At 40.3% G+C, this 24,247-nt stretch overlaps 1 protein-coding gene across 2 annotated transcripts; it reads left to right on the top strand.

Annotated features, from left to right (window-relative positions):
- Nucleotides 1-10,228: 10,228 nt before the first annotated feature.
- LOC144955770 (uncharacterized) lies at nucleotides 10,229-20,163 on the top strand. 2 transcript variants are annotated; one of them, XM_078885909.1, is made up of 13 exons: nucleotides 10,229-10,404; nucleotides 12,621-13,531; nucleotides 13,725-13,784; nucleotides 13,903-13,955; nucleotides 14,181-14,325; nucleotides 15,000-15,204; nucleotides 15,389-15,605; nucleotides 15,726-15,954; nucleotides 16,865-16,979; nucleotides 17,076-17,199; nucleotides 18,319-18,430; nucleotides 18,739-18,851; nucleotides 19,102-20,163. In XM_078885909.1, the coding sequence occupies exons 2-13, from the start codon at nucleotides 12,626-12,628 to the stop codon at nucleotides 19,175-19,177; spliced, it is 2,355 nt and encodes a 784-aa protein (XP_078742035.1). In that variant the 5' UTR covers nucleotides 10,229-10,404; nucleotides 12,621-12,625; the 3' UTR covers nucleotides 19,178-20,163. The 2 variants fall into 2 exon arrangements, with proteins under 2 accessions (XP_078742035.1, XP_078742034.1); XM_078885908.1 differs by having other exon boundaries at nucleotides 10,229-10,415.
- The last annotated feature ends 4,084 nt before the right edge of the window (nucleotides 20,164-24,247 follow it).

Raw genomic sequence — 24,247 nt, 5'->3', positions numbered from 1 at the left:
GCAAAGAAGCTAGTCTATTGCATAATTGCAATGCCCCTCCGCCTCTGATCACGAAACGTGATGGGGTTCAATGAAGACGTCGTCCTGCACTATTTAAGACCAGAAGCAGGTGGATGGCTTCACTATTCTGGCAAATCGTCCGAAGATGCTGGATGTCATTTCCAGCGAAATGTCGTACTACTCAAATTGTAAATGTTGTAGATTCACTCCACAAACACACCGATGGGCTGAAGAAGTAACTAATTGGCGTTTTGTTAACGTGACACATTTTTTACTGATTGGCCATGTCGGGTGGTGGAGGGTTGCGACGCATTTATACTTACGCGATCTCACCCAAAAACCTTTATTATGAACCTGTTTTTTGTGAATGGGAAGCTACAGACATCCCAAACTCGATCCAGGCTCACTCCTACTTCAACTTTCGAGATCCGTTGGCTAATTTGGTCATAGCCACAGTCCATCCTGTATGATGTACTCATGTACTAAGGCTGGTCCAGATGCCTTGTGAGCTCCCAATTAATTGATGCCTAATTATTTGTTGTTGCCTTTGCATATTCGTTTTAAATACACTTTCCAAAAATATATATTACGTTTTAGAGAATTAAATGGGGGGGGTCACAATACATCTGAACCATCCTGTACATTGTTCAGTGTATGTTGTACATAAATATAAAGTGTACGGTAATTAATGAATAGGGGGTTCTTTTTAACCACAGAATTAAACTTTACAGTATTTTGGGAAAATCTTTTTTTGCAAAATAATTAATTACAGTACAAATGACAATTAGAGTAAATTAAAAAAACTTTCATAAAATCATCTTGATTTGAATCTTTAGTGACTGCAGGAATCCATCCTCTTTGGTTCTTTCGGTAAAGTCACGTAGGTAGAAAAATAAAATAGATCACGACGTTTCGATCGCAACACAAGCCATCGTCCTCAGGTGAAACAATACAGCAAGGCAGACTGCTAAGGCAATACTAACCATTTAATTAATACAATAAATGGCTAGTATTGCTATACAGTAATATACAAATAGTTAAGAGATAAATGTGAACAAAATCTTACACCCGTTCCCAGACACTTTAAAAATGTATATGTAACACATCCACAATGTATTTATAGTGTAAAAAGAATGAGACAATTACTGGAAAAGAACTGGCGTGATTAAAGACCGTTTAAGTCTTCGACAAATATATTAATAAAACAGCAGTACTCTATACGCAAATATATAATCCGGACAATAAAAATAAATAGAAACTTTTGACTTTATCTTACAATTGTAAATCTCGTTCAAATGGGTGGCTTCGCGCCAACGCTCCACAGGCTGCCCAAAAAAAAATCTGTGCCAAACCTCAACCAAAACGGGTCAAATGGAAAATGTATTGTTCAAATAATAGACCGTATGTATGTTTGCTGAACTTCTTTCGTAGTCAAGTACAAAATGCAAGCAAATCCTCGCTCACTCACTCACCTTTGAGAAGCGTTTGCTTTGAGATGTATGTACCCTCTTGGCTTCAAGAAAACTCGGTCCCTGTAGTTCCTCGTTTGTGAACCACGCCGTGTGAATGTATCGCTCGGTGTGGCGTGTAACTTCTATTTAAAACAAGCCAATCAATATAAAAGAAAGAACGGTATCCGTACAATGATTGAACTACGGTACTGAATATGTTTTAATAGAACCAAGAGCTCTCCGACAGACAAAACAACACAAAAAATCACTGCCTTAGTCGTGCGTGATGTTCCAACCAAAACCTTTTCCACTTTGTTGGACTTCAACCTGTTAAGCTCCCAACCCTACCTTTGCCGCACCCAACATCCCACCTCACCTACGAATGCATTGGCTGATGAGCAGTGTTTGCTGTAACATTAACATAGCAAAGCCACCCAATGGCATTGTGAAGAGTGCTGGGTTTTTTTTTGCGTGACTAAGACACCCAATCCAAGTCCACTTCTTGCTGCCGTCTTGTCCGCCCCTCCTTACCTGGTTGAGGTGTGGCATGCATGGGCAGATGGTGTTAAACTGTGTACGACATGTATGAGCCTGCACTGGCACTAGTAAGGTGTGGTCGAACCACAACAAAAAACCCAACAACTCCCTACATATGCAGGGGATGTATAATGAAATGGTCTCTATAATGCCCTATAATTTGGACAACGTACGCAGATTAATTGCATTGTTCAATCTGCTCAGGAAAGTTGATTTTTGGCAGGGATGCGTCGCTCGAAAAAGGTCGCTGATGGGCTACGTTGTCCAAAATAATTACGGAGTGGAAGCTAAGGAGGGATTGAACGCTTGGTGATTGTAATTGTTGACATTGATACACTTGACGCATGATATTTAAGAAGTTATATGCAGCTTTGTACTTTGTGGCTGCCTGGCACGTTGTATACCACGTGACTTCTTACTGTTCTACTGGGAGATGTTTACATAAGCATGGACACATTTAAAGACGTAGATTTTGAGTTGCAACGCAGTTAACTTTACTGCAGGGCCACGTGGTGGCCAACAGAGGACAGTGCAGCACAATATGTTGTACTATACTGTACTTCTATGCCCCCCTCATCGATGCTTTCCTCCTGCACCATCCTGTAATGACCGACGTGGTGAAGTATGGTCAAGTAACCCCCATGATCCGCACGACGTGAGGAGGCCCTCATCCAACAGTGAACAGACAAATGGGCCATACATAGCTGATGTATATCTGGCATGTACTCATTATTAAACGTAAATTGCCAATGTAACAGATCACCAGTATTGTGGTGATCTGTTACATTGGCAGTGTTGTATCACAAAGATGACGTGAACACAATTGCAAAACGTCTTCACTTTGAACGCCATCTACACCTCACTATACTATACCGCAATTATTATTTCAGTTCACGATTAAATGCTCTGCTCATACCACAAGTAGCTAAACCCTGATGCAATTGCACAGTACTAAGAGTGAGGGTTATACCAAGAATACATTATGTGCTTTAATGTAGCATACACCCACACTACGTATGTTTTAATTTCCCCGCCACCAAAAATGTTAAGGCACAATAACAGCTCAATCCAACCACCGTAGTAGTTTCATTAACAAGTATTTTCTTGAAATTTGCCCACAGGCACAGTCGCTGCTATTTGTAAGCCACTAACATGTCGCCAGGCTATCTGTTTTGTTGCTCTCTCACTTGCCAAACCGGTTTTTCCAAATTCCCTAAAATGCTATACACATTGATCTACAATCTACAGTATTGTGATCTGCCTCTCTTTGCCAAAATCTTCGAAAACACGAAGTGTAAAGCACATTGTGCCCTTTAAATGCTACGTATTCAGAGCTTTATCATTTAGATTCCTATGAGATGGCATGTGTACTCGACAACTGCGAAGGTACTCTTGTTTACATAACTGCCTTATAGTATTGTGCCCAATTCACAAGCCTCCCAGTGGAGCTCTTATTTCTTAATGGCGTGTTTAGAAATCAATGGAACTACTGTACAGTACTCTTATCTACATCTCAAAGTGCACAAGAAAATCATGAAAAATGTGGCCAAAAAAAACCCAACAGGTATTTATTTTGCAATACCTGGACTGTATTTTGCAATACCTGGACTGTATTTTGCCCGTGTTGATACAGGTGGTCCAGGTGTCTTGTGACCCACAATTAATTGAACCCTAATATTTTATATTGCTGACATTACATTACACACCCATTGGGTATACAAAAAATATTACGTTTTAGAGAATTGAATGGGAGTCACAAGACATCTAGATTTAAAACTAACTTCTTTAAAACAGCTTTTTCTGTTCAGTTTGTTGTCTTTCCCTCGCACCTCCGATTAACAAGCCTGGCTACGTACGGTGCGAAAGAAGCTCAGCATACCACCCTCTATAGCTGTCATGGCTATGACCAAATCACCAACTATATGTCCAATCTTGAAATATCTGGGCAGCTAAACAGGACTAAGCCTGGAGAGAGTTTGAATGCGTGCGACCTTGCAGAAACAGGTTGTTTTCGGCTGCGGCCAGCAAAAAGGGCAATGCAGCACAATCCATTGTTTTTATTTATTGAAAGTGTATGCTTCCACGTCTTTGTTCCTCGCCTTCACCACCCCGCACGGTTTTATGAAGGCGTTCAACACCTCTGATGAGCACGGTTGGCTTCGTAGGGTGCGAAAGAAGTTCAACATACCGTACATACATACAGCAGTGGGTAGACATAAATGCTGGCATCATCATTATCACGATCCATGGGCAGATAGCTCATTTTGTCATTTGTTTCCACTTTCATCTGTCTTGTGCCCATATGCTCAAGTCGTGCACGTCTTTCTGGCACAAATCTCTTATGGCTGTACCTTTACATATCGGCCATGATTTTTATTTGGATCCCACTGATAATTCGAAAATGGGTCTTCGTTTGGCTCGCTAAGTACTGTACTGTATTCTAAAATATCCACCAAATATTTAGAACAATGCAATTCGGACATTAACTTATTGTGGCAGAGGTGAGAAGGTATGAGAATGAGTGAATGCAAAAAATGTGTATCTATTGTGGACGTATCAGCTGCTGCAAGCATGACCAATATATGTTTGTCCTATAATGTTCACTTGTGCTATTGTGAGTGTGCTTAAAGTGCACAATATGGGGGTTTTGCTTCGTTACAGTCCTGAACCTTTTCCCCCCGTCACGTTAGGGATGAGAACACAGGAAGGTATATAAATACAATGAGACAACGAGACCTCATCCTGTGTGAGTCACGAGTTTATGCTTAGTACACATGGGCGTGCTGTGATTCACACATCGAGAGATTTAAAACATTGTGTTATCCTTAGCCAATGTTTCAAAGCATGTGTCCACACGGTTCATCAAGGGGCTGTTCTGAGCACCTGTTGACTCGAGATTACGTTTGCTTTGTCAGCAACTGTTGCAATCTATCTTGGTCCTATAACTCAACAAAGCACGTTTGCTGGCATTGTGCAAATGAATCATAAACACCTGCGTTTGCATCACCATCTCTTTTTGGCTACTTTGACGTGTGTTTTCTGACATGTAACTCAGAGGTGGCACATTTTTGCCATTAAAGTGTGACTCACTTCCTTGTCGCTGAAACGAAAACAAAGATTTGGATGCTGTGCTGTTTTACTCCACGTATTTGCCAAATTAATAATGCAAAGTTGCATGGAATCATTGTTTATAAATTGATAGACTTGTGATCCACGCAAAGCACTGGATACCAACACGAGAACGGAACATAATGAAAAGCAATGTGGTACTGTAAACCACATGTGCCTTTAGAAGAAAGCTGTTCACCGGTGTGTATTGCTTGGCTATGACATTGATCGAAGGTTTTTCACTTTTGAGTGTCTCATGGCCCTGATTCTCACGGGGTTTTGTGTTGTGCACCTGCCAATGGTGCAGGGCTTATGTAAGGGTCAGCTCTAAACGTTTGCTCGTTACTCTTTTAGCCTCTGAGAAAAGAAAACGGAAATATGTCCAAAGTTATTGCATCATTTAATAAAGGGGTGGGTGTTCAGGAAGTGATGTACATTCGCCTATTGCTCCTTCACATACGCATTTAGTAAATAGTAGACTCGTCACGCTTTCCTGTGTGACAGTTAAGTGTTTCTGTGCTTTAATTATTTGGGTTTTTCTTCTTGGAAGTGAAAATGAAGTGGAGGCAGTGCGAATAGTGATAATGAAGCCCTGTGGCGATATGACCGCCAGGCAGTGAAGACCCAGGCCTAAAGTGAGGTCCATACCCTAATGGAAACGTTTACTCTCATTCTTTATCAAGTGAAGGAATTATTTTAGCTCACAGCCATGTCATTATTTTAATGCTTGAAAATATTTGGACAAATTCCTCTCTTTTTTATAAATTGTTATACCTCACCATTATCATGAGTCGAGGCTCAGGAGGTGATGGCTGCCTCAATGGAGCAGGAAACAATTATCCAAATGCAGGATGTTATCAAGCGGCTGCCTCGACCAAACTCCAGGTACATATGCATTAACACACGTGCACCATCACTATTTACTACTTTTATTTTAACAAGGCCCACTGAAATATATAGCTCTATTTCATAAGCAATTAACCTCGCCAAAAATGATAGCTCAAGGAAGTGGCTTATCACGTGGAAATTTATAGCAGCCAAATACTCGAAACACATGTTTCTAAATGCGGAGAGAAAACCCGGAGGACGCGGAGAAAAATCCACATGACCATGGGGAGAACATGCAAACTCCAAATATACAAGCGTCGGGGTCAGGATTGAATTCACGACCTCCTGTATACCGGGCGAGGTAGTTAATATCTCTCGCCACCATGGCGCGCCAAGATCACCCAACACACACAAACCCATACATATCAACGATACACACATACACAAGTCCTAGAAACCAACACACGACAGGTTCCAGCAATCAACAGTGACACACGCATGATGAGCCATACAAATAGCATATGGCACAAGTGATGACATACGCAATGTGGCAATGCATTTTTTATGTTGCAGGACCCTGGAGTATCTGATGAGGCACCTGTCGCTCTTGGAGTCACATGCAGACACGACCAACATGGCCAGTATTAACCTGATCATTGTGTGAGGTCCAACTTACTCTGGTACTTGGCACAAGCACTTGCATTTCCGGCACTGCTAGTGCCACCGCAACCTTCAACGCTGATAGCACGACCACTACTGCCACCAAAGAAGTAAACATCACAGAGAGGTGGATACATGGAATTACACTGAGAGATGGAAAGATGATCCTATGGATGAGACCTGCTATTGCTTGTTAAGAAAAGTAAGGGCGCTTGGACAGGACACATCATTACAAGGAGTTATTGGTTGGTGATCGATACTAATGACAGAGGGAACATGCATGAAATGTTCACCACGGAGATAGAACGATAAAATCAGCTCATGTGCAGGTGCAAAATGGATTCTTGCATTGCAAGACCGTGATAGATGATGGCTTTGGGAGGCGTTTATCGAGCAATGTAATGATCATGACAGGTGATGATCATCTTCAAGATTCTTTGTATGAATGATGTGACACAACTCCATTCTTGCTGGTGATGAATATTCCATTGCTTTTAAAGTGATTAATTTTTGTATAGGTACAGTACTGAGTATATATCAGCACTTAATTTCAACAGGAGCTGTCCAGGGCTGAGCTCCAGAAAATACCCCCATCCCCTCCTTCTGCTGTTAGGGTGGGTAGTGGGTTCCAGGGGTTGGGGCACCCCGTAAACGAATGATGTTTGTATACACAGTGGTAAGCGCATTGCAATAAAATCCAGTAATGCAATGAACACATGCAAAATTAATGATGTATTAATATTATTATTTTGGTAAAAATCGATGCTGAAAACATATTGGCATACTGAATATTGCCACCAGAGCCACGAATTGCAAGTGCCATTCATTATTTTGTGGCCATGATGGTCGACATCCCAAGCTTGTGTTTAGCACCACTGTCTTACGTTGTATGTTGACATATTGCAGTTTTAAAAGCCCATTTGTGAGTAGTCTAACGCAACACAGACATAAAAGTATGCAAATTTAACAATGGCAATACAATAAAGATAAAACATATAACTCGTTATGAAAACTGATGAGTGCAACATTCCTATGGTACAAAGTAACACGATGCATCATCCTGGAGTTTTATTACATTTCTTTTATTACGTTTCTTCATTATAAATATTTGAGAAAACATCCGTTTTGACAATTCTATCAGGTTTTACCGATCATTTAACAATGCAGCACACTTAATTTGAAGTGATGTCGCTGTGCAAAGGCAACTTTGATAGGATTGCAAGTACACAGCTACAACAATAATGTACACTCGTTGTGGTATTACTATGTCTGCAGTTATTTTATCCGGATCCCATCCAATATGTTCATCGTGGGGGTTGTTCCTCGTGTACTTCTCCACGCGTACATGGACCATCTTATTTTACTTCTCTTGCCTGCAGTTTAATATCCTCTTCTTTAATTGTGGCTGATGGAGATGCAAAATAACGAATTTCACATTCAGGTGGTCAAGCCCCAGACAACCGGGTCAGGAGCAGCGAAGTTTGTCGCGCTGATGTCTCCTTTGTATTTGTGGATGGGGGCATTGCGTCGTTATAGGTTATTGTACGGTCTCTGTTCTGGATGACCACAGTCGCACCGCTACTGAAGAATTTTATTTATTTATTTGACATTTGTGCACCAGGTATTGGGCCGTCCATAAATGACGTCACACGATTTGGGACGATTTTTTACTCCCCCCCCCCCTCGTCACGCGGTGTCACAAAAAGTCAGACCCCCCCCCTAAAATATGACGTCACAAAGCTCTGCCCCCCCCCCCATCATATTTTGAAAATAAAACATGCTTCAAATCGCTTTAAACTATTGTCATTGGAGTGCGTATTTAATGTGGCGCTGCACTCTGATGTTGTAGGAGAAAATATTTATTAAAAAAAGTCTATTTAATTAAGTAGAACGTGTTGTCTATATTTACTTAAAGTTGCGCATTTTGATGTGACGTCACATTTCTCCCCCCCTCGTCACACATCGTCACAAAGGTCTGACCCCCCCGCCCCCTAGGTGCGTGACGTCATTTATGGACGGCCCCCTTCGTGTAAGATCAAACCCAGGGATCTTATTTAACAGTCCTCCCTTGGTTATTTCGGTAAAGTCACGTAGAAGGGAAATAATAAAACAATAAAAAAAATCAAACAATAAAATACAATTCTGACGACGTTTCGGCCACAACGCAACCAGCCGTCCTCATGTGAAGAACAGGTCTGTCGGAAAGACAGCGTCTGAATGAACACCACCAAGCTTGGCAGCGTATATTTAAGCTGGGTTAGAGGAGGAAGGGCGCCTTGACAAAGGAATTTGCATATCAACAGAGGAATTTAGCATGTTGATGACACATGCAGATATGGGGTTAGTCACTCCTTGAGGAATGTGTAGGCGGTGGGGGGGGTCTCAAAGTCACATTATGCTAGTGTGGGATTAGCAGTAATAAAGCACATGACTTCGTGGGAGATACGTCGATGCATTAACATAAAGTTAATTTCTACATACGGTTTAAGTTCATTTCAAGTTTATTTATTTGGTATAGCCCTGTGAGCCATTCGGCTCTTGAATCGGGTGCAACCGCAACAAACAAAAAACAAAAACATGAACAAGAAAACATCTTAAAGTGACTATGTGCAAACAGAAACTCCAAGAAAAGACAGCAAAATATTGCAGAGAAAGCACCGTACACCAAGACTGTGTGCAAAAATCCCAGTGGGATGTCAAACAACAACAACAACCACAAGACAACTTAGATTAAGGCCATCAGTCTAACTCTGTACTACAACAAACAAACATGGCCAAACCAAAACACTTTTCGAAAATGACCAAAATAAAGCCATAAAAGCGGTAGTTTATTCTGCAATGTAACTTAAATGTGGGTAGGGCATGTATGTTAAAGGTTCACCTGTGTGTATTTCGGCTGTAATCTATCCTCTAGCGCCACCCAGGGACAGCATTTGCATTGGGCTCATTTGCATTGAGAATCGATGCCATTAACCCACGGTGTGTGTCTAAGAGTACCAAAAAAAACCACACACACACAAAGCAGACAACACATAACTTTTGATTTAAAGCTTTCGTGACTGCAGGGATTCATATTCTTGTTTGTTTTCGGTAAAGTAACGTGGAAGGGAAATAATAAAAGAATAAAAATATAAAACAATAAAAAATTATCACGACGTTTTGACTGCAAAAATTTTCTTGCTGTGGATTTCACACCTGATGATGGTTGCTTGTGTTGCAGTCGAAACGTCGTGATTTTTTTTTATAGTTTTATATTTGTAAATTTCAAAAAACACATTTTTTCAAATTTTCTTGCTGTGGATTTCACACCTGATGATGATTGCTTGTGTTGCAGTCGAAACGTCGTAAAACATTTGTATTGTTTAATATTTTTATTATTTTATTATTTCCCTTCTACCTGACTTTACCGAAAGAACCAAGAATACAGACAACACATACTTAAAAAGAAACTCGAACGCCCATAACCAACGCTGAAATATCTATTTCATATAAAAAAAACACTCAACAGGAATGAGAATAATCAAGTTTTAGCTGGCACTCATTCTCGCAGCGGACGGATATCGCGTGCGCGCGCGCGTGTGCGCGTGTGTGTGATGAAGCTGTACGTCGGTCCGGCGGAGGGATTTGGCTTTAAAGGGCTCCGGTGTATGTTGGAGGGGAGCACAACGCAGTTGGTCGAACCCGCTGTCAGACGCCCACTTAATCGTCGTCAATTTTAATCTTTAACAAACGTTTCTTGAGCTTTAAAACTATTGTACCCGTTCGTTTTCAGGCGGAGTGCATCGTCTCTCATCGCTGTGTCTGCAACGCACGCCTTGCTGCCGCCTTGCTGTACGTAGAGTGAGGCGCCGTGTACAGTGCGCGTACAGTGCGGCAATCGTTCGCGCGGTGTCAAATGATGCGGTAAAGCTCTGTCTGGGTTTGTATAAACATTGTATTGCCAGATCGGTAGGGGTACGTTCTCACATTGTGTTTGCTGCGCTTGGATTGCATTAAGTGTACGCGACCGTGCTGGAGAAGTGTAAATGTTACGTTGAGTTACGTGTGCGTAGCCCGGGGCCGATAAAACGAGTATCATATTGTGGGAAGTCGACAACAGCTGTCATGGGTAAGCTGGTCCCCGTCATAAGAATGTAGAATTTCCATAATTGACTGGATAGCCCAAAATGAGATGAGCACCAGCCCTTTGCTGGGTGTTAGTAGGAAGACACTTTTTTTTTACAACTGCAGTGGTTTAATACAAATCGTTCCTTTCCTGCCAGTTTTGATCCGTTCATACGAAGCTTCTCCCTGCGAAATAATTTTTGTTCATATCAACAACGCTTCAGTATGTGTTAGATGAGCATCGGCTTGTTCAAAGTAAATACCTTATTTTATTTCAATAAGGATGTGTTGGGCAACTGTCCTATTACCCTGGAGCTTCAGTTGTGAAATACAAGGTACAATAAAAAAAAAGCGTTTACTGCTGTCAATAAAAATGTCTTAAGTATCTTAAAAAGTCTGATATCCACATGCTATCAACAACGCTTCAGTATGAGCAAACCTAGTAAAGCCAATTCATTCCAAGTCCCTTGATAAATAGCACAAGTATTTTAGTACCTTGTCTTTTGCATTGTCATGCGACTTATATTTGTAAGGTTTGACAACAAATATGCAAGCATTACTGTAGTTGCAAAGGTACAAATGTAATTTGTGACGAACTTTATTTTCAGACGAATGCATTCAGACACACGAGCAACTTCACAATAAAAACTTTTTTTTATTTTTTAGTGTAGGGTGTGTGTGTGTGTCTCTTACTGAGAGGACAATGTCGAAAGCGTTCGTTTAAGATACCATACAGGTATTTTTTTTATAAAATCCATCTTCAACTCCGATTATATCAAAGGCTATGGTGGAAAGCGTACACTATTTCTTGTTTCTGAACAACTAATAAAGAAATCCCTTTAAGAAAGTTCAAGAGTAAAGTGCTTGTTTTTTGCGGCAACTGCAGTCCAGTTGTCAAAAGGAGCAAAGTGCATTTGGCTATAAAACTTTACATGGCACTAAAGTAGGCGAATGTTCAAATGTAGCCCAGTCAAAGGGCAGTGGTGTGTCATTCTGATTCATTCGATGTTTACAGCAAATTGAGCCCATTGAGATTCATTTTTTTACGGAGACCAAGACGTTTAATATGTGTATGTACGTTTAACTTATTTTGCACCGCATGTAGCCAACAACGCTAATCGGAGTTGAAGATGGATTTTACACCATATCTGAAATCTATTTTTTACATTAAAAATTTTGGAAATTACACTGGCACACAATGGTTAATTGTATTATTTTTACATCTGACAGCACCGTTAATTCCCATCAATAAATATCAGACCGCAATGGGCATCTATGAGCCCTTTCAAATGGAGCCATTGGCGAATGTCGAGATTCAGGTCATCCATCTCATTCATTACTGCTGTAGCCTTCCAGACAAACCAGTTTTTGTAATTCAGGTTCCCCTACAATATTAGATGGCTCATATGGACTCGCAAAAGGAAATGTTGTTGAAAACGTACACATGCCCACCATTTCCCAAGCTGGTAACACCCCTCTGTGCAGTTGAGACCTTTTAACATTTAAGTTGATTAATTTCCCTTTTGTTATACACAAATGTAATGATGGAATTTAAGGCAGAAAATACAGCGGTGCAAATTTGAATCGTATTTATTTGGAAGTTTTGGCTTAAATGTACAATACAGTGGCTTTAGGTTTTGCAGTTTTTGAACATTGGAATAGAGTACCACCTGTTGATTTTCCTCCAGATGTTGAAATTGAGTAATTTAATGGAATTCCATTGAAAGTTAGAGCTGTTAAAGTTTTTTATATATATGCAATGCAATTTGAAAAAGTCTCCATATTTGTGATTTCGTGGTTGCAAGTACACTACTGCATTTGGAATACAAAACTTTATTAATGTTCTTTAAGCATTTCTTTGATATGGCTTTAAAAACGATTGACCTTAAAAATTCGACTTAATTTCACTATCAATTTTGTTTGTATTGTCAGGCACCATGGATCCGCAAACAGATGAATGTGTAGTAGAGGGAGCTGGTGCAATGGCGAGTTTTACAACAAATGTTGGAGATACGGAAACTAAGCAACACACTTCTGGCTCCATTGCCCAAGCAGCTAAACCTCAGGCTCCAAGCAATAACACAAGGCCCCTGTGCAGGATTTATTCCCATGGCCGTGTCTGTTATTATGGAAATCGATGCAAATTTCTTCACCAGCGTGCCAAGCCACAGGAAGATCCCAGCAATGGAAGTGAATGCCAGCAATCGCCGGGTAGCGGCACAGGCTCTGGAGGACAGAACAAGGGTTCTCAGAAGTCCACAGAGGAGGTGCGTGCGGTAAGGGAGGAGCAGGCCCCGACAAAAAATTTGAAAACTGGGTCAAGTGGCAAAACACAATTGAAGCAAAAAAAAACAAATCGTCCTTGCAAGTACTACCTCGCTGGCTTCTGTGCCTTGGAAAAGCGATGCAGATTCTTGCACCCAAAAACAGGACTACCTCCAGTCGACGACAATGACACAAGCCACACGGCTGCACATGAAACGCCTCCAGCAGCGCCTGATATCTTGGTCAACACGAGTGATGGAAATGGTGTTAAATCTTCCAAACAGGAATCTTCAGAAGTTTCTTCCAGAAATACTGGTGAGGATATAGAGCCCTCCAATGTTGCCTTAGCTGAAGGCCAAAACACAGAAGCCACCAGGTCTGTAGCAGTGAGGCCCGCCGTTGTGAGAGAGGAGGTCAAACTAAGCGAGCTGACTGATGAGATGGCCACGGAGCTGAGGGAGACGGAGATCGCACAGCTGAAGAAGCGCTTTCCAAGTGAAAAGCTGATCGTGCAGGAGAGTGAAGACGGGAAGTTAACATACTACCGCTTCACTGTCAACCCTACTGACCCAGACTGGGTACTGCTTTATCTTTTAATTTGTCCTTTTATTGCACGTGTATTACCACCATAATTATTATCCCCGTGTAAATTAAATTGGTGGCTAAAATTAATTCTTCAGAATTATTTGTCAAATTAGTATCTACACTTGAATTGTCAAAGAAGCAAATCTAGTGATTGACCTCTTGTTTTATGTTTTATCTACTCTACAGCCATTTGATCTACGTGATTTGGAAGTCATGGTCAGTTTCCCTGACAGCTACCCCAGAGAGGTGAGATAACGTACGATTGTGAATGTATAGTCTCGTTTTATTTTAATGCATCAACATATATGTAAGCTGTAGATTGCATAACTAATTATCTAAAATATGACTTTTTCTTTGTTTGTAGATTCTGAATATTGATATTCCGGCAGACCAAGATTTACCACCAACAATGGGAAGGTGTGTTTTTTTGCAATGTCACCAAATTAATTACTGTGTAAAAATTCAGTGCTGTGAATTTGTTTTCTTGACACTTTATTGCCCAATAGGATGTCAAAAACTGAATACAATTTCAAAATATTTGTACAGACTTCTGGACAGGACCTCAAGTAAATTATAGTGCATTTTGATATCCATTTGCAATGTCAGTTAATGGTATAAAAAATTGGCCCTCTTATGTTCTAGGCATGTGCTTAGGACATCCCAGGAGTGGTTGCAAGCCAAGCAAGCAACCAACCAGTTGCTGGGCAAGGTGGAACTCTTGTTCCGACCATACCTTCGTTGGCTGGACCGAAATATGGAGAGGCTCTTCACTGAGGGAGCACGGCTGGTGAGCCCTGACACATAGTCAGGAAATAAGTCCAGCATAGGGGTTTAAGAACCTCTCTGTGCACACGTTTGTATGTATGTTGAACCTCATTCTAACGCTACATAGCCAACCATGCTGATTTCAGATGCGGATAACACCTTTGCGTGTTATCCCCTTGTACGACTGGGTGTTTTTATGGTACTCCAGTTTCCTGTCACAATTATGCATTACAAAGGAATTGGGCAAACGTCTAAATGTAGGACCCTGTATTGAGGCTGTTTTTGGTAAATAAATGCGTCAGAATAGAGAATTTTAATTTAGCCATATCTACTTGGGCAAGATCATGATAAATACCCAGACATGGATCTATTTCATTAATGTAATATAAAGTACCATTTGGTCCACCATCCAAAAGGCATTCCAAGAATAAATGTTATTTTATGTTTTGCAATGAAACGGACCCTTGTTTATTACTGTTCTCCAAGGCAGCACTTATTTTTTTCTGAACCTGTGTGTGCAGTTAAAGTTACATTGTATAATTGACTACAAATGTAGATGTATTCACTGCAGTTAATTCACTTTTGTAGATTGATTTTCACATTGCAGTATTTTTTAATCACTTGATTTTTGGCCAGAAACTGTCTTCTCATATGTATAGATTTTAATTTTGTCCTATTTGTTTATTTTCTTGACAGCTAAAACGAGAAGTGGAGGCAGAACGGGCAGGGATACAGTTGATCCCTTTTCACCATCTTAGGCCTGCTGCTGAATCAGAACTTGGCACTAGCCCAGATACTGGGGAGAGGCATCCGCCAAACGCACTTAAAACTCAAGGAGATGAAGGTGGTTCAAGCAGTGACCACTCTTGTGCAGACGAATCGGATAGTGCGGAAGACAGTGGTAAGATTATATTATGTATATATGTTTGTTGAACTTCGTTCACACCATACTTATCCAATTGTGCTAATCAGAGGTGCGGGGAAGGACAACAAACATTAAGTTCTTCTATAAATTATGTTCAATTGCTTAATTCCCTAAATCTTCCGCAACTGCTGCTGAATATTGACGTGATTTTATTTCTCAGATAGTGACGAGCCAGATGGGAAAAATGATGGAGGAATTGAGCAGCATGTGGAAGGCGATCATCAGCCCGAAGGTGTCGAAGCGAGCGAGCCAAACGTCCATTGTGATATTGACACACCCCGACGCGGAACCGAGGTGAAGCTCATCAACCTGAAGCTCGGTGAAGAGACTGCAACTTTGGTGGCCCAGAAAATCACCGTCTCCCTGCAGTGCACCCGGTTTGTATTGACTGCTGAAAGAAAATATTCATTTGTAATAGGCAACATTGAAACATATCAACGTTGACCATTTATGGAAGAAAATTAACACCTTTAAAATCATTCCTTTCCTTTGCCCAGGTGTAAGACTAAGGAGGAACTGGTGTTGACGAACAAGCACGTGTACGTGTTGTCGTGCCAGAAGTGCAGTTCCGACATGACGGCAGCTCTGCGCCTGTGCATGATGCACCATCACTCGGCTGTGCTGGGATTCATGGATGTGAATGGCTGCGCCCCCTTTGACCTCGTCTTGCAGGACTCCAGCTTTTTGCTCGCATGCATGAACTGCTCAGAGCAGCAGCCTTTAGAGGTGAGCCCATGTGCATGATCTCTTCAAATGGGCATGTATGCGTGCAACTCTTTTATCTATCATGGCTCGATGAGGGCTTTTCCAGGTTGTGTGGTATGTAAGGGCTTTTTCTTTACCATACTTTACCATGCTGGTCAGTGGGTGATAGTGAAGACGTTGGAGTCTAGTTGCATACAACAAGGCTTTTTTCTGTACTGACATCGTAGCACGGCAGTAGCAGCCTACACCATGCCATAGTGGTTACCAAATAAAGCACTAAACATACATAAAATCCGAGGTTCAGTGGGCACATTCTGTGTGATTTGGCTACAGAATTCAAATGGACGTTTCCTATAATTAGGCAGCCATGCAGGGTGGCCTGAAGTATTGCTGCCATTAACTTATAATTCTCAATGGATTAATGATCCCAGTTGGAATATTTGATTCATGAGCAGTTTACCATTTTCACAATTGTCGGCTTGGGCAGCTCGTGTATCTTTAACACACCCAGTGTTTGCATTCCTAAATTGTACATCGCATGCACTGTGTGATACATAACATGACATGTTTTTTACTGTTCCCTCTTACCTTTCCAAAGTATGTTATTGGAATTTCTTTAAGTTAGTGCCAAACATTTGCTTTATCAAGGGGTATAACCATAACCAAAATGGTGACGAGATGAACTCAAGTAAATGTGGAGGCCACTACGTGACGAGAACAGCGAATGATATAGGAAGCCCTTCCAGAAAATGGTGGAGGGAGAGACCTCGGCCCAGACTGACAGCAACATAACCATATTATTAGCTACTGGTTGGTGTCAAGTTTAGAACGTGGTTCTCTCACAAATTAATGCATTATTTTACGCAAGCAAAGTTGCGTGTGTCATCTTTCTGTAATTAATGCAATACCAACGTCTGTATTATTTTAACAGGGATTGATGTATGGACTCCACAAGGAAGTTAATTGCCAGAGCTGCCACAAAAAACTATCTGTGTTTATTGAAACAACTCGTTTTCATGCACTTCAACCATCTCTGCAAGATGAAGGTTAAGATGTACTACGAATGCACGCACACGGTCCTGTCTATTTTTTTCTTCAGTTTTATACACATACTCAGATGTGTGTGTGTCTCATTAACGCAGGAAATCAGATTGTTGTTAATTTGAAGAAAAAGAAACTGGCCAAAGACCCTGCAATTCAGCCAGGAAAGCCTTTACCAGATTTTGGGGCCTGCAAACACTTCAAGAAGAGTTCTAGATGGCTACGGTAAAATGCAATTAATTATATTCTAAACATTGTATGAGAATATTTGTGTTTGTAATTACTTCCCTGCATTGGAGATATACAATCGCAGTAATTAAGATACTTAATTTCTGTCAACTATAATTAACTCGTCACGTAATCTGCAATTCGTATACTCTGCACATTGTCAAAATTATAGCTTTGTGTACAAATGTATCATGTTGCAGTGCTGCTAATTGTCATTCCTTGGCCCATTTGCTAAATGCACATTGATTAGTGGACCAGTATAGTACATGCAACCGACCATTGCTGAAGGTAACACTTTATAATTAGTGGGTATTGTAAGTATGCTAACATGTGCTTTATGTAGTGGCTCATACATCAATTCAAAGCCAAAAGTTTTATAAAATTACAAGAACCCACCACAGTGCATCATATAGGGAAGAACATATCTAGGAAAGTATGTAAAAGTTAGGGTGGAGCGGTAGAGCAGTGGTGAGCCTGCTCAATGCACCTGGCAAGTGGAGTTAAATTTCTGGCGTTGACATACCTAAAGGACACTTGTACCATATACTGCATCAGAACATCAACAGGCCGATGCGCACATCTCTGCAATAAATAGAACATTAAAGACAAGCCGTAGTTCGATTTTGGCCATGCAACCCAAACTGTTGACCATAAAGTAAACCACTGTCGTCTGCTCCTTCAATTGAGGAATAGCAAAACTACACCAACTCTGCATTGAATCTCTCACGTGACTAGTACACCTCCACAACATTTTATCTCCTGACCCTAATTGCGATACGCAAGAGTAGAATGATTGAAAGTGGTCTTGCCCCCCCCTCCAGGTTCACTAACCTCGCACTGACGAACATGGTGAAATGTGGTCAAAAAGCCTCCGTGACATACACAGCGTGAGGATAGCCTTTCTTCCAGACGTGGCTTCACGAAAGGGATGCACATTATTATAAAATCTAACATTTTTGTATATGTGTTACTCAAAAAATATAAACCAGCCACTAAAGTGATCAAAATATTAATTCATAATTGGTCCATATGGCAGTATTTTCACAACCATGGTTTCATGTTAAAAGGTGTACGTGTTGTTTGTCCCATTTTTAAACTGCAATACTTTCACCCCAGATTCCCGTGCTGTGGACGAGCCTACCCTTGTGATCATTGCCACAATGAGGACCAGACTCATCAGATGGAATTTGCCACTCGCATGATCTGCGGATTCTGCGCTCATGAGCAGGTGCAGCGTGTGCAGTGTGTGCAAACCCACCATTTGCAGCCTTTCCAAATCGTGCCTTGCTTACACATGGTTATAATCACTTAAGTAGACATTGTATCTCTTGGGTTTTCAATCTTCTGAAAAGGAATTAAAAATTACACTTTGGAGGTACACAAGTGCTATATTAAAAGTCATTCGTTTCATCCAATTACTTTTTGGGACTGAGCTGCTGTATTTTTTTTATATTGGCAATGAGGAATCCAAACTCTGCGGTAATGTTGGAGTGCTTTCAATAAAATGTATTTTTCCTTTTCTGTGTGTTTTGGCAGCCGTACACAAATAACAGACCATGCTCTGCATGTGCATCGGCGCTGACGAAGAACAGCAAGTCACACCACTGGGAGGGTGGGCAAGGATGCAGGAACAAAGTCAACATGTCCAGGTAATTTTCTATGCTAGCCAGAATAAGCCACCATGTCTACCAACATATGATTACTTACTGGAAATTTAGCTTGAATGGCTTGAAATGAAAAAGTAATACAGCCTCTTTTTTTTTATTATGCATGGCAGTCTATGTTGACCCAGATTTAATTTAAATTACTTAATGAATCTGCAGTACACCCAATGAGTCATTGCAATGTACGCATGTCACGGACCATATGTTTGTGAAAATATGTTCATGTTTTTTACAGGAAGGACAAACAGAAGTACGCCAGCACCAATAAAACTATTTCACGGAAATCACATGCTGAGAAAAGCATCAAATAACAAAGCATTTTTGATGTTGATGTATGGTTGCATATTACGGCTTGTTATGGATTCAAATTAAAATGAAAAGGTTTTAATTGGGTATGAAGTTGGCTTGTGTAATTAATTGTATCTCAATAGTATGCTTATGAGTTGACTAAACAGCATGAGCAACATGCATAAACAATATATTTTGTTAGTAATCCTGTGTACCATATGGATGGTAAATAGAACATTTTGATCATAGCATCTTACTCTCACCAATTGTGCTTGAGTCACTTTTACAAATTACGCACTTAAGCTAAACATGCAAGTTAAGATTTTGTGTTTTATGAATGTAATGCTTATGCAGCTGTAATATACTGCGAGCTAGGGTCGACCTTTTATCAGTCCACTGCTTAAAGAAAGCCTCCCCACACTCGGTCACAGGCTTTTGAACCATACTTCACTCAATGCAGGTTGGGTGAAGGGGGGGGGGAGTCTCAGGATCGGTGCAGATATCAGATATCATTCGACATTGATAATTATAGACATGGCCAGGAATCGAACTTTGGTCCGCAGGGTCGTAGCGCAGTACACACCATTGCGCCACCTCTGTATTTTAGGTATGACATTTAACTCTCACATTAGTGCGTGCTTTAAATCTATAACGGTGAACCCTCGATGGAATGTTTTCAAGAGTGACCATTAAAGTTGAATGTTAGATGTAGTAAAATACTAATTGGAGAATACTACTATTTTTTTTATGGGACTTTCAAAATTGAATGTTAAAAATGGCAATGCACGAGCCAGGAATATAATAACCAGGCTTAACGATTATATTTATAACGAGCACTGGTGTCTTGATGTGAAAACAATAGTTTTGATTTTGATGGAGAAATAACGTCAATTTCCATCGTGTTTGAAAATGTAATTCTGATTTAATATGCGCTTACACAATTCCTATACACCAATTAAAAGTTGACTTAAAAATGCTTTAATTACATGCTCAACATGTACATTGAATAAAATGCATACCTCATTAACAATATTGTTTTTGCTTTCAATAATACTAAACCCACAAGAAAATTACACGAATGTGCACCCCATAAGTCAGCAACTTGCTGTACTGTCTTCTGAAGGCCACCCTAGCGCTACAGTTGGTTATTTGCACAGTTCCGTATTAACCAACACCACCTCGCCGTGAGCGCATTGTTGGTTCGTTTGCATTAGTGGCCTGTCTGTAATGGATTTGTATGCAGCTAAAATTAACCCGTAAAAACAAAGTTCTTCACTAACAGGTCCCTGCGGGGTGGGCTGGTAGGAACGAATAAGCAAAGAATATAAACATAATGTATTATTACACTTGTTTAGCCAGGAAAGCGTCACCGAGTCTAAAGGTTTTTGTAGGGTCCTGCCAAGTGTTTGCAGTAGGGGGCGATGTTGCTACACGTAATCGGACGATACGAAGGGAGAGTTTGAGGCCTAGTTCTAGGCTTTAGGCCTAGCTGTAGGCTTTAGGCCGCTGTGAGTTAATTTTTAATTTAAATGTTTTAATTAATGTAAAAGCTTTAAATTTAAATGTTTCTATTTACAAACATGAGGGAATGTAACATTGTGAAACATTAACTCCCTTTCACACACGCGGGGGTACGATACGAAGGGAGAGTTTGAGGCCTAGTTCTAGGCTTTAGGCCTAGCTGTAGGCTTTAGGCCACTGTGAGTTAACTTTTAATTAAACTTTGAAATTAAAAAATATCTCAGGGAATTATAAGGGAATGTTACACTTGTTTAGCCAGGAAAGCCTCACTGGGTCTAAAGGATTTTGTAGGGTCATGCCAAGTGTTTTCAGTAGGGGGCGATGTTGCTACACGTAATCGGACGGACGGACGATATTATTTTTTAATTTCAAAGTTTTAATTAAAAGCTATCTCAGGGAATTATAAGGGAACGTTACACTTGTTTAGCTAGGAAAGCCTCATTAATTTAAATGTTTTAATTAAAAGCTATGAGGGAATTATAAGAGAATGTTACACTTGTTTAGCCAGGAAAGCCTCACTGAATCAAGGTTTTTGTAGGGTCATGCCAAGTGTTTTCAGTAGGGGGCGATGTTGCTACACGTAATCGGACATCGGACGGACGATATAATCTATTGTAGGCTGGTTCACTTCGTTCCTACCAGTATAAATCCTTTATATGCGTGGCGGCTAGAGTCCTCTCGTCCTCTGGCTTGAGATGGCTGCCACCTATGGGTCAGATGATTGCATTGCACCATTAAGCAATTGGTAATTAAATATAATATTTTTGTCCTAAAAAGTGTAAAATTTAGGAATTTATTTTTCACGAACATTAATTGTCACGCACAACGAATCTGCGTGGAAAATGTCAGCTCGATTGGATCACGGGAAGTGGGTTAAAAACGACCGAAAGATTTGCACGGTCCTAAGCAAGCAAGCGAACTTAATATAAAGGATTTAAAAATATAAAGTACAGAACCCTCCAAAGAGGACGTACAAATTGTAGATTGAGTGACGAGAGCTCGGCAGGAACTAGATGAATTGTATTGCGATGAGAGGACCATGACTGAAGTCCTTCAACAATGAAAATATATAACATTTATTGAACAAAGGGTTTTTTTGGGGGTTGATCGCGTACATATAAATGTATCGTTATTTACCCGATTTAACCCAAAAAACTTCATTATGGTTAATATTGGTCGCGAAATCCTACGTGTTATACATTTCACTGGATTAAGTGTTTAAAGGCAGCTGCATCTCGAGGTATTTGCACTCGGTACACCAATTATATTTATATGGCTGTGAATACTTCAAAGGATTATACAGATAACCTATTGAGTGCATTACACTTATCCAGCCAAATATAAGACCACAGTTTAAAAAAATAATGGCATTGCTGCAGGGCATTAACAAAATGCATTGCTTTTAAGTTAAGTTTGTTCCTGCAATTGCTCAAACTAAAATGAGACTTACCAGGTAAGGCCCACGTAGCTATATAGCTCTTCAGACGCGACCTGGCCACAAATCATAGCCCAAAAAATGGCTTGTGGACATTTATCTTAAATGTGGTGGGAAAACTCAGGACCCGGATAAAACATTTACACGACCACGGGGAGAACATGCAAACTCTAAATATACAGGCGTCCACAACCTGCATACCAGACGAGGAACAACATCACACGAAGACCCTCCAAAAAAATATCTTGAGAACTCAAGTGGGGCTTTCCTGGGTAAGGAGCCTTATTAAACTGAATTGTATTTATAAAGCATCAAATTTAACCTAATTCTTACACAAGATCCTCTTTCTAGGATTTAAATTGAGTACCTAACAAGACTAAAGGGAAATGACACACGGGCAGGTATAACTAATGTTTATGCAATGTAATTTGAGCAGTTTTTGTTTAGCTAAGATCACAAGTGTGAATGCTGTATATTAAATACAGTACTGTTCCTGCACCCACGTATTTCATCCAAAAGTGAATTGACCATGGCTGATGATGTTTTGAAGCAGAACGGAGTTTTCACCACGCGCAGTGCATACACGCATCTTTTATTGAAAACGTACTATTCACAGAAAATTAACGTGGTTGTTTGCAATGGCCACCTAACTTGCTAAAGTTTGAACTCAATAACCGTTGGGCACATGGTCTGTCAAACAAACGTGCCAATGGCAAAAACGCTCCCTACAAATGAAAATCACATTCGTCAATAACACTGGCAATGGCTCTCGTAACTCACAACTGAGAGAAACCAGCGAGATAAGAGCGGATAATAAGAGTTGGAGGCTACAATTTACACAATGGAGCCTAATTGTGTTTTCATTACTATACGTAAAAACATGTTTTCCTGATGAGCAGTTATAATAGCGATTTGATTAGTGGTATATATCGAGTGACGACCCTTCAACAATCAAAGCGTATTGCCGCTAAATTAACTAATTAATATTAAAAGTTAAATGACAAATTGGTAAAAATAAATGTTCAATACATTTTTATTTGCACTCAAAAATAGAAAACATTATTTGACCCCAGAGTTAATCAAATTTGATGTGCTGAATACAAGTGGGTGGCATGAATAGAGAAAATGAAACATCAAAAGAATACCACCCACTTTTATTCAGCACATCAAATTAAAATTAATTTTGGGGTCAAAAGAATGTACTTTCTACTTTTGAGTGCAAATACAAGTGTGCATTGAAAAACTAATATTTTTTAAAACAATTTTTACGGCCAGGAAAGTAAAAAAGAAACATTGCACACAAACGACGCATTCACGCAAGCACCCGATGCTCTGTTTTGAAGATTTAAGATGAAACATCTTTGAATTGTATTATGTTTTAAATTAGATAATTGTATTTCTTCATTAAAAGCTTATATAATTTTACATCTGGAAGACTTCATTGCAAACGACATTTCGTGTGAAAATTCTCTCGTCGTTAAGTAGATGGCCTTGCTGGGGGGTTCGGTTCGATGCGGACTTTCACCTGTTTGGGATTGCGGGATCGAGATAAGGCGACACGGAGCTGCTGGCCGTGCGAGAAGACCGCCGTCTGCAGATCGATTCCAATTTAATTGAACGTCTGTCCCTGCGCCTCCGTCGTTCATGCAGTGGGCGCGTAGGTTTGCAGCGCCCCCTGCATGAAAACGACAGAAAGTGCAGCGTTCATCACAGATAGATAAAGTTGTGCGCTTATATAAGAGTATTATTTGTATATGTACATATTCATTCTAAGATATCAATCCAGACAATAACAATAGTTCAGTATTGTAATAACAATAGTTCATTATTGTCTGGATAATTGTAATATATTTGAAATCGTGCAATAACATTTCAAGTAAAAAAACACGAAAGGCCCAGGATCGGTGATCTCAACGTTCATCTTACAAAGCCCCATCACAAGGGAGAAACACAAACAAATAAGACAAAAACATCAATCTTGATTTGAAGCTTTCGTGACTGCAGGAATCCATACTCTTTGGTTCTTTCGGTTAAGTCACTTAGGTAGAAAAATAACAGATCACGACGTTTCGATCGCAACACAAGTAATCGTCATCAGGTGGGACAACCACAGCAAGAAAAAAGAAACCCGTAAAAA

This window comes from Lampetra fluviatilis, chromosome 3, assembly GCF_964198595.1.
Source record: "Lampetra fluviatilis chromosome 3, kcLamFluv1.1, whole genome shotgun sequence".
Lineage (NCBI taxonomy): Eukaryota > Metazoa > Chordata > Hyperoartia > Petromyzontiformes > Petromyzontidae > Lampetra > Lampetra fluviatilis.
This window is presented reverse-complemented; position numbering and strand designations above follow the sequence as displayed.